This window comes from Pocillopora damicornis, chromosome 2 (assembly GCF_964200805.1).
Source record: "Pocillopora damicornis chromosome 2, jaPocDami1.2, whole genome shotgun sequence".
NCBI lineage: Eukaryota > Metazoa > Cnidaria > Anthozoa > Scleractinia > Pocilloporidae > Pocillopora > Pocillopora damicornis.
The window spans coordinates 6,366,438-6,384,577 of NC_142671.1; the positions used below are offsets into that span (position 1 = coordinate 6,366,438).

The 18,140-nt window shown below is 36.6% G+C and overlaps 2 protein-coding genes across 3 annotated transcripts; both read right to left on the reverse strand.

Moving 5' to 3' along the window:
* Nucleotides 1-353: 353 nt before the first annotated feature.
* LOC113683094 (uncharacterized) lies at nt 354-6,765 on the reverse strand. 2 transcript variants are annotated; one of them, XM_089198511.1, is made up of 3 exons: nt 4,952-6,765; nt 2,243-2,910; nt 354-1,380 (listed from the first exon to the last, which is right to left on the reverse strand). In XM_089198511.1, the coding sequence occupies exons 1-3, from the start codon at nt 5,109-5,111 to the stop codon at nt 1,192-1,194; spliced, it is 1,017 nt and encodes a 338-aa protein (XP_089054637.1). In that variant the 5' UTR covers nt 5,112-6,765; the 3' UTR covers nt 354-1,191. The 2 variants fall into 2 exon arrangements, with proteins under 2 accessions (XP_089054637.1, XP_089054638.1); XM_089198512.1 differs by having other exon boundaries at nt 5,411-6,761.
* A 620-nt stretch (nt 6,766-7,385) lies between these two features.
* On the reverse strand, nt 7,386-18,137 carry LOC113683095 (sperm-tail PG-rich repeat-containing protein 2). Its single transcript, XM_027200299.2, has 18 exons — nt 17,926-18,137; nt 17,040-17,185; nt 16,350-16,496; nt 15,769-15,936; nt 15,440-15,515; nt 15,171-15,241; nt 14,091-14,129; nt 13,808-13,852; nt 12,892-13,002; nt 12,201-12,280; nt 11,792-11,871; nt 11,201-11,255; nt 10,582-10,667; nt 10,249-10,358; nt 9,707-9,761; nt 9,209-9,331; nt 8,839-8,951; nt 7,386-7,757 (listed from the first exon to the last, which is right to left on the reverse strand). Exons 1-18 carry the CDS (start codon nt 18,029-18,031, stop codon nt 7,623-7,625), a joined length of 1,746 nt encoding a protein of 581 aa, XP_027056100.2. The 5' UTR covers nt 18,032-18,137; the 3' UTR covers nt 7,386-7,622.
* Between the last annotated feature and the right edge of the window lie 3 nt (nt 18,138-18,140).

An 18,140-nucleotide genomic window follows, 5' to 3' on the forward strand; every position in this document is an offset into this window, starting at 1 on the left:
AATGACCACTGAGTACTATTGCGCAATTTTTCCATTTTGTGGCGGAGGAAATAAAAAAAAAAGAAGACAAAAAAACAAAGGCATTTTATGACTGGGCTACCACAGGTATCCCAGTAAAAAGTTATAAGGTGGAAATACAAAACGGCTTCCCATGTATCCCTATTAATCAAGTAAGTGAGGAAGAACGAGGGGGGAGTGGTGCTTGTTTGATATTATGGCAAAGGGGAAGAGCACTTAAAGGAGCGAGGGCCTTCATTCCAGGAAATAGGGTATCTGAGGAGTTAAATTTAATGGCTTGTTCTTCCCAGATGGATATAAAAAACAGCCTTAACAATTACAAAAGTTGCACAATCTGAAGAAACTCTTATTTTATTACTATGCAGTGAATGAATATACTTAGTTGAATAAAAAGAAGCAATAAAATGAAACTTAAAAAAAAATCAACATAGATTTTCATGTCTTTGCATAGTTTCAACAATTCTTGATGTTACGCAATGATTGACTGTCTTCCTAAATATATCATAAATAAATTAAGTTACAATATCATTATGGAATATTTTAGATAAGAATTATATAAAATTTCAACTTTAACTTTTCTTGTAATTTACTTTGAAAACTAACAATCCTTTCTAAGAAAACTGGGGGTGAAAATTGTGCTAGACATCTGAGATCAGTCAAGAGTTTGTATCTATCTTGTTTAAAAATTGTCAGTTACATGCCAGAATTTCATGATATTTGCTTGTTACCTATAAAAATCTTATACATATTAAAATTATCTTTTGCAAGTTCAGTACTTGTTCATGAAAGGAAAAAGTCAAATTCTCCTGTGTCCTGTTGTGATCATAACCACACCCATTTCACACTTAACTACGCCTCAACTAAAATCTGCTGTTACCAATTAAAAGAGGATTTGACCTGTACATGTAACTATTTGAGTCTGAGAATCTTAGATTGCTTAGTCTCTTTAAGTCTATATTGCTTTCAGCAAAATTACTTGACACATAAAAGGGTGCAATATGTTTTTTAAAAGGGACGCTGCAATGCTTCCATAGAATTGTCTCAAACCTTCAAGTAGCCTAAAAATCACAACACTGAAAATAAGAAGAAAAGCTGGAAACTGAGAACTTAAAAATAATTCTTAGCAACTAGGTCAGATTGTTATAATAACCTTAACTGCTTTGTTATCATTGTTCATGGCTTTTCTCCAGAGGCAAGGCGTCGGTTGATATCTTCAATAACTGGAGGCAGATCACTAATGGAATCAATTACGTAATGAGCACCAGCATTGGCCAGGATATCGTAAGAACGTTTCAGCTTCCTTTCAAGGTCATCATCACTCAGGCTGGCAATCTCTTCTTCATTCAAACCTACATAATTTCCCTGGTTAAAGAAAAACAACAGAGTTGTTAGAAGGTCCACCAGAAAAAGTATATAGTCCTTCAGAGTCTTAGATTGACATGCTGACTAGTAAAAATTTTGCCCATCAAATTTGCAGCAAGAGTTGGAAATTTAAGGGAACTGTTTCATACACCAATTTGCAACATTTCTATAACTTAGTTACAATAAAACAATATTTGTGTTTCATTGTCTTCAGAAAAAGAACCTTTCTTCTTTCACCTTAGTTTCCAGAGGTACAGAGCCTTGGAATTTTATGGGAATCTCCAAATACCACAGTGTAAAGTTGTGGTCAGTTGTTTAGCATGCTACGCAATATTGCACAAGTGTTTTATCTGGCAACCACAATTTAATTTCTGGTAACCATTTTATGATTTCAGGGCTGTGTTGTTCAAAGGGGGGGGTATGATAACTCAGGATTAGTGTGGGATCTGATTTTAGAGATGAAAGCCTTAAAAGTAAATTAATTTTAACTCTTGCTGTCCACAATTTAATTATTGGTTGCTGTACTTATCCCATTAAGACTTCGGAACAAAAAAAAAACAACAACAACAACAAAAATTCACTCTGGGTTTGTGCTGATTTGGCTCTTAACAAATGGGCATCTTTTTGCCAGTTACAGTAGTCTGATTGTTTTTGTAGGAGAATACTAAGTAAAGAAACAATGCATATATATTATATTGAACTATACTTCTTGCTAAGTAAGGAAAATTGTGTAAATGAGAGCTAATACCTTAATCAAGAAGCTTATTTATGGTTCTGAGTGAGTGTGTGTAAGAGAGAGAGAGAGAGAAACTGGCTATTTTGTGATATCCTTGTCTATAATCATATCATAAAAGAAACTTACTGTTTTAGCAAGTCCTACACTCCAGCAGCCTGCAGATGTACCTTCTCTGACTCCATCAGCTGTGTCATCAACTTTAACAAGGGCTTCGATGGGATTGACATCCAGTCTAATAGCACTCAACCAAACCATGTAAGGGTAAGGTCGGGCTTGTGGTACCTCATCCGCTGCAACATAACAATCAGGAGTATAGCCCTGCTTAGTGGCAGCCACCTTCAGTACATCTATCATGGATTTAGTGAATCCCGTTGTGGACCCAATCTTCAGGTTCATGTTGTTACGCAGGAAATTAACAGCGTCAACTGCACCAGTTATCATCTGGGAGTAGTCCAAAATACAGTCAAGTTGCAAAGGAACAAAGTTCTGAAACATTCTTTCCACATCATCCTCATTGGGAAAGCGACCAAACTTTTCAAACCATCTCCTTCGTACAGATTCCATCTCTGTGACCTTACGGATGTGCACCCTTTTGTGCATTCCCATGGGCTCTCTTGCCTCTTCCATTGTGATTGGGACTCCCTCATTTTTAAAGACTTCATTGAACACAACAGCTGGTGAGTAGACGCCGCAATCCAAAACAGTGCCAGACCAGTCCAAGATCACAGCCTTAATCTTTCCTTGGTATTGACGGACCATTCTATACTCAGAGCGAGGATTCTTCAACAGGGCACCTGAGGTAAAGTCAAAGTACATTTCAGGAAGAGAAAGAATAATTTTGTAATGCACTCCCTTTATTCAAGTACTTTGTACAACAACATTTTCAATACAACCAAACATTTCATGTGAAGATAACTATATGAAGTAATTCAGGTCTACATGAACTCTTTCAATTTCCTCAAAGTTAGTTTCACACTTTCAGACATACTGTGTCTTCATTTCATTACCCCTTTCATTCTTAAGAATTTCTCCTCACAATATACCCCCTGAATCACACATCAAGGTCACAAAAACCAAGGAAATGATTGCCGACTAAAGAAGCTCCCTCAGCACCTTAGGAAAATTATACAAAAAAAGTATGGAGAATATGCAAACTGATCAAAGGTTGTCAAGGGTTAAAAAAAAAACCTTCAAACAAAACCATTAAAATTAAACCAGGTATAAAAATGTAATTTTTGAACTAATCTTGATTTGAAGACTCATAAAATTTCTGAGAAAAAAAGTTAAATGGAGCAAACCTTCTGCAGTAATTAATGATGCTTGAAATCTCTGGGTGGTCTTTGAAATATTTTGCTACCAATATCACACAACAAAGAATCAGGCATTTTATGTGCAGAGAAATATCATGAAGACAATAGAAATTTTTCTTAACTAAAAACCACAGAGGCTAAGATCTCAACTATTCATTTTCTGATGAGTAACTGAGTAAGTGAATGAAAATCTGTCATGGAACCTCTTTTCTAGTTGAATCTCTTGAGTCTTCACAGCAGAAACACTCATGGTGGCAGAGTGAATTTTTGAGGAACAATATCATTGAATAATAATTTAAGCTTGAAGACTAGTGTATGAATAAAGTTGTTTTGTGTAGAAGCTTGTGTTTCATCAACAGAAAGAGATCAGGGCATTTAAAACAGCAGGCATTGTTCTACAATAAAAGCTTTCCCATGAAAGAAAGCTAATTCATAGTGTGTCTGCAATGTATTCCACAAGGGAAAAAATAATGCATTGATACCCTGATATCATCATTGTGCATCCTCCCATAGCAACTCTGTTCAATATATTAAAGTTCATTCAAAACAACAATTTCTAACAAATATTTTTCTTCAGTTTTACAATCAGAAAAAAAGCTCAAAAACCGGCTAAATAGTTGCATTTTTGGCAATAAATTGACTCATTTTTGCACCGTATTACCTCTCCACTAGGAAATACTTCAGTATAACCCCATACTGATCAAAAACAAAGCTGTAGTCTCTAAGCACATCTATTGCTCTTGAAAAGGTCTTATTTTCATCCAAGAACTGCATGCATAATAAAGAAATAGACTATGTGGAAATCTTGTCCTCCCCTGCCTTTATTTTTACGAGGAAGAGTGATTACTTGTTTCATAATGTACAGGACAAAGCTAGCCAATGTTGATCAGCTGAGACAGGTGTATGTGAAAACGATCTTTATATGAGATAAGAGACCTAAAAAACTACACTGCACTATTTCTGAATGTATACGATCATTGCCACCCACAAACTTCCCAATGTTATCGACAGGAAATACGTAACAGGAAATATGTAACACCGAGAAAAAAGCTCACAGAACACGGCACCCAGCAAAATCAGCATTCAAAACCGGTTTAACTAGTTCTGCCTGAAAATGGACGATGTTTTCCTCTAGGCCACTGCTCTTTTCTCAGCGTCGAATAAACGTTAGAAGCGTCGGATAAAATGTAATCAAATTTGAAAAAAAAGGTTTTTTGGTTACATTAATGATCTTGTTTTCTTCCATTAACAGATGCAAAGTGCATATTAAAGGACTTGGTAAAAGATACGTCTGAGATGACGATCAGTTTGAAAGGACCAAATCGCGACTCAAGCGCCATCGCTTGATACGTGACAGAAAATCTTTTGCTGTTATCAACTGATTATGTCAATTGGCTAACGCAAGGAGCTCTCGAGTGTTCGCCCTTCGTCAGAACGAAGAAAAACGTTACAGAAGAACCCAATCGAATTAACACCAAGCTTAAGACTGAAATACAAGTATAGAAAAACTGAAAGTTTTCCTCACCGTTGACCAGTTTCAAATCATGTTCACTAGTGTTCACAGTGGCGTTTGGTGCTTGGGCTTTCGCTTGATGTGCACCACGAACCAAGATGTCGGTCGAATTAACGAGAGGACGAATAATGCGAGACGAAGAAAAGCAAACCTTTCGCATGGTGGACAGCATTCTTTCTCGAGGTGTAGAACGGTTTGTAAAAGGAGGAATAATCCAGTAACGTGCTTTGACCACCGCGTGTTAAGTCAAGTTTTTGCCGCCGGCAAAGTAAAAGACTGACTAACCGGACGTCAACAATGGCCTGTTTACCGCCTTGTCATGTGATGTCCGCGTGTTATTGACTTGATGCGTTATGCTGTCACGCTTGTTTACAAAAAACGACCCCCCCCCGCTTAGGAGGTCAATTTCCACAAAACAATATAAATAATAATGAGCTTCACGAATGTTAATGGGGGTATGTTTATTCTTACCGGAAACTAATTTTCAGATCATGGCTTATCACGAGGTCTTATATCAATTTCAGTCAAGTAATTCTTTTTTTTTTTTTTTTTTTTTTTTAGAATTCCAGGTTGACCTTGCATGACTTCCATCCATTTCATTGTCTTGAGGGAACAATTGCTCGGGCGGTTTGCATCAGCTGATTTAAACGCTTTTGTTTTATTCATGAAAGGAGACTGCCTTTCGTGTCATGATATCATGAGGAATATTACACGCAAACGGTGGAAACGCTGAATAAATGCTCCTTAGTAAATGCGATCACGGCTAAGGTCGGCAGGATTTTCGTATTTTCAGTGGATAAAGTTGCGTGAAAGCCCACACATGTAGAAATCAATGGAGGAATAAAAGACGCTATTGAATTAAACAATAGCAAAATAATCAACGTTCTTTCTCTGGGTTGTCAAATTTCCACAATTATCACGTCACTCCAGGGAATTGTCTCCATGAAATTTGTGTTCCCTTACGTAATGGCCAGAACCTTTACGAGGTGGATGAAAGCCATGGAGACCATTCTTCATATGTAATTTTCAGTTGAATTTGTGTAGAACCCCTCTGACGCGGAATTTAAGGTCTTTCGCTAATAATTACGACGGAGCTTGCGTGACATGTAACAAAACACGAATCCTTTCCCTCGCAGCTTGATGTTTCTCCGGAAATTCGTGTCCAGTTTCCAGCAACCAGCTACTTGGAGTTTGAACTCTAATCCACATGTAATCTTGTCGCATGATTTGGATGGGAGAGAATGTCTTGACACTATTAAAATGTCAACGTCAAAAGCTTCTCAGAGTTGAATGTTTGAAGTAAATACACTACTGGTGCGGAGAAATCGATTCGATTAACATCTATTTCTATGCTTCTATATAGAACTAAGGTTTCAAAATGATTTTATATTGGAAGCGGAATATTGCCACCTGGTTTAATCGAAAGAGCTGCTTCGTTACTCACTGTCTCTCCGGTAATATTTGGGACAAAAGGAACGCAGGTTTCTGACAACTAGATCGTGGATAGAGAAAGATGTGTTTTCATCTAGTCACGAGCGTGGGACAAAGAAAAAATTCTGAGTCCCCATGAGGAATCGGACCTTTCGGATTCCGCGCTCCGATGCTTTACCAGTGAGCCATAGAGACTCTAGGGTAAGCAAGGCCCATTGCGAAGTTCAAATATGATTGCGGATTTTAGACAAATCGTGGAGGTTCGTCTGTCCCAATTTGGCTTCAGGCTTTCAATCGATCGCAGACTAATGCAACCGAGGCGAAGAGGACACAACGCTTCAGACTGCTTACTCGAGAAGAACTTTAACGTAGTGATGAGCGTTGTATTATAACAGTCACCGAGCGGTCAATAATGAAGCATGTGATCGTCACGCGGCGGTCATGCGTCTATGCCGAGGTGGGGGGAGGGGTAGTAGTCACTTTAGGTTCCAGATGTCGTGAAGTATGAATAGATAAATAACTGTCCTCGGCTTGCAGTTATGCTTATTTTCACGGTAGCACGTGTTACAAAGCTGCAAAAATCGTTATTGCAAGGGGTTCGCCTCAAAATATGTTCAATGTTGACCTACTGTTTTCTCGCGGGAAACTACATTGATTATCGACAGGAGCGCATCACTTATCGAATATTTCTGCATGATATCCTTTACAAAGAGAAAATCGATGACGTAGGTTATCTTCCATTTCTGACAAACAAGTCAATATAGAGACCACGTGATACTCGCTCGACTGAACACGGAGATCGACTTTGGAGTCGAGCAGCAAATTTCGAGCCGGGGTTTCTCTTCGACCGAAAGGAAAATATCGCCAAACATAAATAGAACAGATGTAGGAGCATTCACTAATATTGGAGTGGAAGCAGATAAGGAAAGAGCGTGAAGTTCAGGGAGAAGCGATAAAATTTGCTACTTCACACTTAAAGAGTATTTTTTAAATTTCTTCTCATTAAGTAAAAGCCTTTTGTATTCAGAAGAACAATATATGAATTTTTATTCCTACTCACTAACGCCACTAATTCTCTTAAATGATATTTACAACAAAGTATACGCGCCCAGCGTCAAACCTTCACGACTTCACATGAGCACTTCCCTTACCGATGGTCTCTGAAAAATATCTTATTTTCTGTGAATACAAGATGATTCCCAAGCAACATCAAACTCACTGGAACAGAAAAAAAAAAGAGATAAATTCCTCCTCAGACACCCAGTAAGAAAGCTTGCTTGGAAGGTGATCTCCGTTCTAAGCCATCGTCGTAGGACATCGCTACAGGATTGTTTAAGGTGGCATTGAATGTTCCCCTGAGCATAGAATGCATCTGTAATGGACTCAGCTGAAGAATGAAAAGGAAAGAAATTAACTCTGCTGCCAATAACTGCTTTTTGGGGAAGATGTATAACAAAGCTACGTTATATTAATACTGAAAATGATGTTCCTATATTTCGAATTATTTTGTAGAATTAAAAAATTGCCTTTAAAAAGGAGAGAAATAGAAACAAGATTCGTAAAGGCAAAACACAAAAGATTAAAATAAACCAAAAGGTACGTTTACTAAGCTTAACTTTTGAAGGCGCACGAATTTTAAGGCTTTCAAAAGCGTTTGTTTTATCATTGTCACTATTATTATAATAATTTTTTTTTTTAGGTTTTTCTTTGTACAATATCCGGCACATTAGGAAGTATTTGTCTCGTGAGTCCACCGTGAGGCTTGTTCACGCGTTCATCACAAGCAGGCTTGACTACTGTAATGGTTTATTGTACGGTGCTCCTGAGTATCTAATTAAGAAACTTCAAAGAGTCATGAATGCCAGTGCTCGATTGGTTTACTGTGCACCTAAGTATTGTCACGTTACTCCTTTGCTAAGAGAACTCCACTGGCTACCAGTGCGCTTGCGCGTAGATTTTAAGATTCTCCTTGTTACATTTAAGATTCTTCACGGTGTTGCGCCTAGCTATCTTAAGGATCTTGTCTCTGTCTTACCGGTCTCACGTTACCAACTACGCCGTAACAATAATGGTATATTGTTAGAAAGACCTCAGCTAAGAACGAAGAAGACCTTGGGAGATCGCGCGTTATCGATGGCTGCCCCCTTTTTATGGAACAGTCTTCCTCTGCCAATTAGACAGGAAACATCAATCGACTCTTTTAAACGCTCTGTTAAAACATATTTATTTAAAAAGGCTTTTAGTTAGATTATTTATTTATTTTTTTATTTTTTATTTTTTAATATTGTAATGTTAATATTGTAATATTGTAATTTTACCGAGTAATTTTACTGGTTTTAATTTAGTTTTTAATAATATTGTAATGCGCTTTTGAGTATTTTTATAGAAATAGCGCAATATAAGTATTAAATATTATTATTATTATTATTATTAATTTCCAAATCCATACGCCAAAATCAGACACATACCTCATAGCTCCCTGGGCCTGGATTTTCATTTCTTGATGATTTAAATCTTTGTTCCCTGGTCGTCATTAGACCTCCTCGGGCCGAGCCGTCTTTTAATTCGTATTGGCCCGGCCCTATAAAGATATGAGGATTAATATTAAAGAGCAGTAGTTCTCAATCTTCAAATGGAGGAGAAAAAGATGTTTTGGAAATATCCATACATTATCCAGCAGACAGGTAATTATAATACTCGAACTTTAAGAAGAAGTTGTCATCTTGATTTAACACCAAATTCTCGTAACTAATGTACTGGGGAATGTGTAGCAACTAGAGCGGAGGATTAATCAGATCTTGGGAGTTAAAGGGTCATGGAAAGTCTTAGAACACTAACCAGGATCTCCTTCTTCCGACATGACTTGACGCTGTCCATGGAATCGATTAGACGAGGATAAAAACGCTCCCTTTTTCTTAGTGTTCTTGTTCGTTCTCTGGGCGTTACTGTATAGAACACGACCTGTTGAAAGAAATACGCCTTTATGTTATTTCATGTATACCTATCTGTCACAAGGTTTAAAAAATTTCATTCAAAATAAATTTCTGAATTTTTCAGATCAGGCCATCGGTAAGCACTGAGAAAAAAAAAACAGTCTGTCTGCATCATAATTATTAACTATTGTTAAAGAAACAAATTTAAGAATCTTGGAGTGCAATCCCCCTATTATTTCGGCACTCAGTTTATTTTGTCCAAGTATTACCACAAAAAGAGGTGTTAAGTATCATCGTCTGAACAGAAATGGCCACAAAAGTACAACTTGAAAGAGGGGCCGTTTACGGAGTCACTGCCTTAGCACACGAATTTCAGTAACTCTGGTCAGATCAGTACACGCACCTTGTGTTGAGTCGTAGGAAATCCCGACTTCATAGGACCCTGGTGGTGGGTTATCCTAGGAGAGAAATAACACATGCAAGTTACGATCTGAAGATACAAGCCATAGTCATTCTGATCTGCGTCAAATTATCAAAACACAAATTAGTGCTAACAGCAGGAGCTCATTACAGCTAATTTGTGGCAACCAAATAAGAAACTTTAAAATTTAGTCTCTTAATTAAAAACGATGTGAGCAACAACCATAATTACCGTTTGTAGTTCACCTGCTCTTTGACTCGTCTCCGCTCCCTAAAAGGCTGAGGGGCTACACATTTAGCTTATTAGTCCCTCAAGTGCGTTCTCGTTTCTAAAGCATGAGACGACCAGGAATAACGCCCCCTTCCAACCCCCCAGAGAGCCTCCTGAGCCACGAGAAGACTCCATCACAAATGTCTGTATAGGGCTTCAAAGAAACTTACTTCAAAGAAAAGGATATGTGGTTTTATATGTTTATATGCGATCTACAAAAACACACAACAAATTAAGGGGTCAGAAACACTTACTAACACCACCCCTGGAGGGGTGTGAAGTCTACCAGTGGAAGATACGAAGGTGGATGAGGGTGGATCGTCTTTACTTTTAGCTTTGTCTTTGGTTAGGTAATGGGCAGGACCTTGAAAATACAGAGAGCAAACGTTGTAGGGAAAAGAAAAGGCAAAACATTGACTACAATCGAGTTGTACAAACATATTCGCGAACGAAACCTCAAATGTCTCTTAAAAACTATCTCTTCGGATTAAGTCAGATACATTGCTGTCACAAGCTTTTTTTACACGTATAAAATTTCCCAAAATATTTAGACATAACAAAGCAAAACATCTTTGTTCTGATCATACCTGGCATCTGTTCCTCCTTCCTTCTCATCATCGGTGCTATTCGTGCGGCTGTTGAGCCAAATGCACCTTTCCTGGAACTCTCAACACTGCAGAGAAAAATTTAAGAAAACGACTTGAAAAGAAAGGCAAAAGAGTTGAATATAAACCTTAAAAAATTCTCACCTGAGGCCAAAACAATTCGTCCCACTTACAACCCCTTCCACCAATTACCCAAGAATCCACGGTTTCTGTTAAGGGTGGAAAGCAAGAATGGATGGTGTTGAAGCTAACAAAGCATTATTGCAGTGTAACCCCATTCCATGTAAGTTTTAATAAAAAATTGCATACATTTAGCCAGCAGTGTAGTGCAGTAGGTAAAACTATGCTCAGTCTGCTACCGTAACCAACTGTTAGTTTGATAAAGGGGACTTTGACTATAAGTATGGAACCAAGTCTGCCACAACCTGTATCTCATATATCTTAAAATTAATTGTCAACCCCCTGCAAATGCAATTTGGAAATAACTTCTATTCAAGACAACTTTCAGCCATTCAAGCATGGAAATTCAGTTAATAAGCCAGTGATCTCTAACAATTTACAAATAGCAGAAAAAGATGCTCTTGTATCAAATGATACTTACTGGGCCTTTCTTATCAACTCTGATGTCATGTCTGGAATGCTGTATGATCCTGGTCCTATGATAGAGCATTTAAAATTACCCTGGATGAGTTATATGATTGATGTCATTATTTCCTCTAAATAGTGCCAACATAATGCAAACAGTGTATTCAATGAAATTTTGTGAAAATAAAAAAATAAAAAGTTGTAAACAAGTAATCAAGACCAAAAAAAATGAAAAGGCACCATAACATTAAAAAATAACTTAAAAATTTCTCTGGCTTTAACCAGAAGTGAAAATGTAATTATGCTGGCATTTCAATAGGGAGTGACAGTTGGCATCTAATGTTTAAAATAGTCCTTCATGTCACGGCAACCATATTTGATTTTGGTGACAGAGGGTGTCTCCAATTTTTGGCATAACAATGCTTTACAAAGTTCTGTTAGATTCAGAAGTTTTTGCATGCACTGCTAGCTAAAAAAGCTCTCAACTGAATATAAGACAAAGGAATGTTAATTAAGAGAAGCCACATTACTGATTTAGAACCATGGTTTGCATTTGAAAGCCTAGGGTAAAATAAGATGTATCTAACATGTTGGCATTGTCACTCACCAGGAGTCCTTTTCACATGATGTTCCCCATGAAATCGTACAGATGTTTGACCAAAAGGACTTCGTTTCAATCCTGTAGTCCTACAAATTATGAAAAATAAACATTAATGGAAAAATATGTCAAGTATATCATAAATATTCTCCTGATGATAACTACTTGTACCCTGAGAACCATCTATTTGGATTTGACTTTAAAATATGACAGGTAGTATTTTACAAGTTGCTCCAGGAAATAACCAGATTCCCAAGACACCAAAAATGGTCATGCAAAATCAAAAGAAAGAGTTTGGTCTATAAATTTTGAACCAATGCTGAAAATTCCAGAAGGTGATGGAGACTCAAATCAGAAAAAGGACTGACATTTTATATAACAAACTGTTACTTAATCATTATGGAAGACTTGTGCATACCTTTTAAGTATTTCTAGGGAATTGCGTGGATCATTGTATGTGCCAGGAGCAGGTGTGTCTTTTTTACTGTCTCCAAAGCGCTAAATAAGGCAAATGAAAAATGTAAAAGGAATAATACACTCATGTTCATTCTGAGTTAAGGTAGTTTGTGGCAAGTTTTCTTTAGTATAGAAATTTGGAAAGTAATAAGTAAGTAACAACTTTAATAGAGAGGATAACACATGACAGCTAGTATAACTGATAAACTAGTAGCCCTCTGTGCTAAAAATTCAACCCAGTAACCATAAAATAACTAAGAAGAGTAAAAAGTATGAATCTCAATCACAAAATATTTATCATCTACAGTTAAAAATAAAAAAGATACAATTATTAGTTCAGAACACATAGATATCTTTATAAAATAACTAAGAATAATACAAATTATGAATATTAATCACAAAAACATCTACCATCTACAGTTAAAAACATATTCAAAAATTAATCAAAAACACATAGATTATCTATTTACAACACTATGGTATGAAATGTTTTTTCATGGCTGAACTGAAGGTGCTAATGGTGTCCTTTTTATGTATTTCAAGAGGAATTTCATTCCACAGTAGGTGGTTTAAAAAAGGCAACAGCCTACCAGATTAGAAAACAAAGACAAAAAACAACAGAAAAACTGAGTAAAAAATTAGAAGTGGCATACTCTGGACTGAGTGCCAAATGGAGGATGAATGATTGGTTCATCCTGATTGACAGGTGGTGGTTTAGCTGAGAACTGGCTTCTAATTTCATATTTCCCTGGACCTGGAACAGCCTACAAGTAAAGAAAAACATACCAATAAGCTAGTAATATACTATAGTGTTCAAATTACCAGTAAGTAAACTTTCTTGGAAATCATTTGAAGTAGTATGAAATTATTTTTGGGGTGGAAGCAGTGATATTGTGGCTTTAACTTTTGCTTAGTTGGTAAATTTTAGTTCTAATTGACTTATATGAGTCCTCAAAAATCAAAGTTAAACAAAGAAAAGCTAACACTCAAAATGGTTTGAAAAATCTCAAACCATGTAGAATTTGACCCATAATGGTAAGTATGACCGAAAAAAAGGTGTACAACTGCAGCATTGTCACAGCCCCTGCATCTAAAATTTTCTAAATTTCACCTTGTAACTGGTAAGTGATTGAACTAATTACTCCACAAATACTACAAACTATAGATTGCAAGGCCCAGTTGTGTCATGGGCAGATAACACTAACTAATGGATAAATCACTATCCAGCCAATAAGTGACAGCAAAACATATAGAGTTATTCACCAGATAGAGTTTAATCCAGTGGATAGCATTATCCAACCTTTGGACAACCAGAGCAAGCACAAGCACACAGTCAAGTTTTCAGTGTTTACCAAGCATTTAACATTATTTTGTGCCTCTAAATGTACTATATTTCTTTAATACCAACAAGTGGCAGCTGCTGCATCATGACTCAGTACTAATTATTGATACGATAATTACAGAATTAATTATTAGAATTATATTTTAGTTATCATGATCATTAGTGACATATTTCTTTTGCAGCAAAACTTTTGAACATGAAAAGTTTACTAGGTCATAATTTCTTACCTTCTTTTCTTCCACAACCACTATAGATTCATGATATCGGGGTAACTAAAGAAAAAAATAAATGATTCTTTGTCATTTTATTGTTGGTGTGTAAATTATACATGTTGACCATATTATTACATATCCAAAGTAAAGCTGTAAAGCTTCCATCTACACTCACTATTTTATCAATAATATGCCAGTGTCAACTCTGACTTTTTTAATGATGTTTCTTTTATTCATAATTGAACCTTAAATACGGTATAATTTTTTGTCTAACAGTTAGCTTTATTGAAAATGTTACCTTTGATTCAAAAGGTTGCTTTCTGCTTTCCTCTATCACCTAGCAATTGAAAAGAAAACATTAATAGAAGTAAATATATCATGATTATGCGTGTAATCTTCAGCAACATACTTTACTCTCACAGAGACTCTTTCTCCACTCTGGAATGTTAATTGTTAACCCTTTGATTCCTAAGATTCACTTGCATCTAATTTCCCCTTACAACATCACTCCTGCATCAAGCATTGAGGTCACAAAAATAAAGGAAATTATCACCAACTAAAGAAGCTCATGATTGTTCCAGCACCTTGAGAAATATATACAGAACAGTAGGGAGAATATGCATATTCACATTTGGGTGTGAAGGGATAATAGTTAGCAGCCACCTGCCAGGGAAAACTGATCAATAGCTTGTGGGCAGGTGGTGTGCGTACTCTGATTACATTGCATCATGGTCATAAAATGAAAAGTGAGACATTTGCATCCTGTTGTGGTTGAGTGAACATATCTGGTGGCAGGGAGACAGCGTGAATAAACATGGAATGTAATGGGGATTCACTGCCTGTTGCCATTCCTTTGAACATTAAAAAGTGTTTGCAGGCCTGCACTACTCCTGTTATTCCTTCGTGAAAAATTACATTTACCTATGGTGAAAGGAAAAGGAATGGCCTAACTTTTACAGAATGTTCAGTCAAAATCTGCTGATTTCTGCTGCTTTCATCGCCATATTAAAAATGAAGTTACCACAATGCAACACAATTGCAGTGTGCACACCGCCTGGCTTGTGGGTAGTCATTGATAAAGTAGCAGTTCATCTCTGGGTGTCGGTAGAGACAACTGTCCTAGTTACTTCATGAGAGCTGAGCTCTGGCAAATGTGGAACACCAAACTAAAATGCAGACTTTCGACTCTTAAAGTTCATAATTAGTTTACATACAGTATTTCTTTCATAATTCTTTCCTTTTGGAGAAATCTACCCAAAGTATTCCAAACTATTCTCCACTATTTTTGATTTATTTCTCTTTACACACACTCACATAGCAAGAAAAATGCTACAACTACATTAAATTTATAAGTTTGACTACTCGTTTCATAACTTACCAAATCAATCGGTGCTCTAATTCCAGGGTCCTTAAATGGATCATACTGTCCAGGACCTGGTCCTCCAGTTCCTGAGAAATACATAAACAGTTTCATTACCAGTGTGATACAATTTAATTTCAAGCAAGAAAAGTGTAATAAAAAATTAAAGCTACCTTAAGATAGTAGCAGTGAGCATTAACCTTCTCAGGACTTCTCAGTAATCAGAGCATATGATTTGAGCACAGTTTCTCACATACTGTACATGTCCATCTTAACACCAGACCAACCTTTAAATTGCATTCTCTTTGATGTTCTGTTCCCAAAATGAACTCCCTTGTATCTTTGAACAGTGGCAGTTTCCCTCTAAATGAAAAGTTGAAATTGTAAATAAATGTAAAAAAAATCTAAAAAACATGACTTTATTAGCAATCATAACTCTATAGACTGCTCTATTGATCTCAGTTTGTGTCTCTTTTTTATGAGAATAATTTGAAAGCAAATATTACATTTTTTTAACTATCTCTGTGTGCATTGTATTGCAGCGAGTCATTTGATTCATTGTTAGTATTTTTTAATCATAGCCTCTGATTCTAATTTCTCAAAATTTAATGCTTACGTGATTAACACTATAATAAGCAGGTCCCATGGTGCTGTCACAAGTTGGCACATCCTGTGGCCGTAGAGTTCCATCTGCTCCTTCTTCATATCCGTATGCTTTACCAGGTGATGGAATGGAGGGTGGGTCAGCCTTCCTCTGAAATGTTATGCGACTTGTCTTGTATAGCTATGAAAATATACATTCAGATGAGTATAATTATTAAAATTATTTTCTGCTAATATTGCTGTTAATACATACTGTATAATTATGTATTTTTTGTCAAGTGAAGAGTCATCCTTGTCAAATTTTACACATTATTTTAGATGATGCAATTCCAAGAATGGTCTCATCTCATTACACTTTGAACTAGGCAACAGAATGGAATAGCCAGAAGCTTGATGTTTGAATTAAATATCACACAAATCAAGGGGTTCAGTTGTTCACCCATCAACAACATGAAATCAATAACAGCAACTTGCATCAAATCCAGGCAGGTAGTAATTATATTTGGTTTATGACAGAAAAAACATGAATGTTTCAGTATCAATTAAAAACTGTTTTTCAACATGACATTTTATAACAAAATCTCTGCCACTTACAGATCCATCTTTCATTCCTTCTTGAACTTGTATATCAGGAGGCAATGCCTTTTGAGGCTGATTCTCTCTCAACCAATCACTTCTTTTTTGTAAGTTATAAGCTCCTGGCCCAGGGGTATGAGATTGTTTATCACTGAATCTAGAAGCCTGTAATGATAGATGAGGTCTCAATTCATACGTTGCATGAGAATATATATGCAGTATTTCAGATAAATATGTGCACTTCAGAAGCCATCTCATCATGGTAAAATAAATTTATCATTTTTATTTTTTCTCTGAATTTCTAAGTGATGCTGAGCCAATTTATTGCAACTTCAAAAGTTGAAAAACCAATAGTTAGCACTGAACCATTTGCTGTACCCAATATCCACATGTGGAACCAGCAAACAACATGTTGTATTAAGAATTTAATAAAATAACTAAAAAAAATTGACCAACAGACCATCCAACTGGGTTGTAAAGATTTCAGTTCAGTAACAGAGCATGCAATATATATTCAAAAGAACATTCCAACAAACAACTTTTAGTTTAAACACATTCAGTTCTTTATTCAGATTTTGGCATGAATTTGCAGTGTGAACATTCCTAACATCACTCTAAAGTAGTTTTCTGGAGATATATATCATTATGGTGAAATATTAATCACATATAGGAAAAAATTGAAAAGATCGATGAAAACACAGTACTCACTCTGTTGGCCAGCGTGTGTCCTCCCCTCACTCTCTCTCCCATTATACCAGGATCATACTGGCCAGGTCCTGGTGCAGCCATGACATTATCACCAACATCAAGAAATGTTTCACGTGCTGTCATGGATAAGAATGGTGCGTATCCATCTGCAGATCACAAAAGTTGGGTAATTGGCCTTCAATTTTTCAAGTCAACGAAATTATTACCTACATTTTAAGATCCAATTTAGAACACAGGCCAGTCTTAAATGTCAAAATAAACAATGCAGTTAATGGTTTGAACCTGGAGATAACATTATTTTCATCGTGCAGTCTGATCGTCCGGGTAAGTGTAGTCCTAAGAAGGGCTATTGTCAGTGGTAGTGAATAACGTTTCAACAACCTGAGGAGTTTGTTTCAGTAGTTGTAGCAGATCGGTAAGTATTTTGTCAAAATAAGTCGTTGTTGTAGATGTAGCAACTGCTAAAACAAACGACAACGCAACTCCTACATACACATTACATATTGAGCATGCTTGAAACAGCCCAATTTACGGGTGAGTTCTCATGGGCAGCTAAGAAGTTACCTCTGATCTATTGGTATTACTGCTTCTTAGCTGTTAAGGGTGCTGTAACGTCCCTATGGTATTTTTCTTCCCGATTACTTTTAGGAAGTGTTGAAGGTAACAATGTTAGTCCACACGCACATACATATTGGTAAAGTAAGAAGATTACGAGTCGATTTATAGTGCTATATGTTATGGGTTTGTACTAACATCTTTCGGAATACACTTGCTTCTTTACTGAAAGGTGAGTTTTGAGTTTTACGCTGTACCAAGTACAAAATTCCAATTCACGTCACAGCTGGACTAAACATGCATAGTTTGTTCTGCTGTTTCCAAACCATACCGTGTTTTGTGCGTCCATGTTCCGCGGCTTCATACGATCCTGGCCCAACATTCTGACCTGTACTGTCTGTTGGTTTCGTAAGTGACCTTGGGGCTCGATCGTACATTTTCAGGAGGCAAAATATTGCTGTTACTACCACAATCTGTTCGCTGCCAATTTTCAGTTTCGTACATACATGGCGGGTCGTTGTTGTTATGGTAACACCTTTTCCTATT

Bases quoted from the DNA above. Each gene is read 5' to 3' on its own strand.
- LOC113683094 (XM_089198511.1), bottom strand. From the start codon at position 5,111: ATGCTGTCCACCATGCGAAAGGTTTGCTTTTCTTCGTCTCGCATTATT. The intron at 2,911-4,951 runs GTGAGGAAAACT...ACTTTACCTCAG, and splicing joins TGATTTGAAACTGGTCAACG to GTGCCCTGTTGAAGAATCCT. The intron at 1,381-2,242 runs GTAAGTTTCTTT...TTCTTTAACCAG, and splicing joins GTGTAGGACTTGCTAAAACA to GGAAATTATGTAGGTTTGAA.
- LOC113683095 (XM_027200299.2), bottom strand. From the start codon at position 18,031: ATGTACGATCGAGCCCCAAGGTCACTTACGAAACCAACAGACAGTACA. The intron at 15,937-16,349 runs GTAAGTGGCAGA...ATATTTTCATAG, and splicing joins AAGGAATGAAAGATGGATCT to CTATACAAGACAAGTCGCAT. The intron at 11,872-12,200 runs GTATGCACAAGT...CATAATTTGTAG, and splicing joins TCCCTAGAAATACTTAAAAG to GACTACAGGATTGAAACGAA.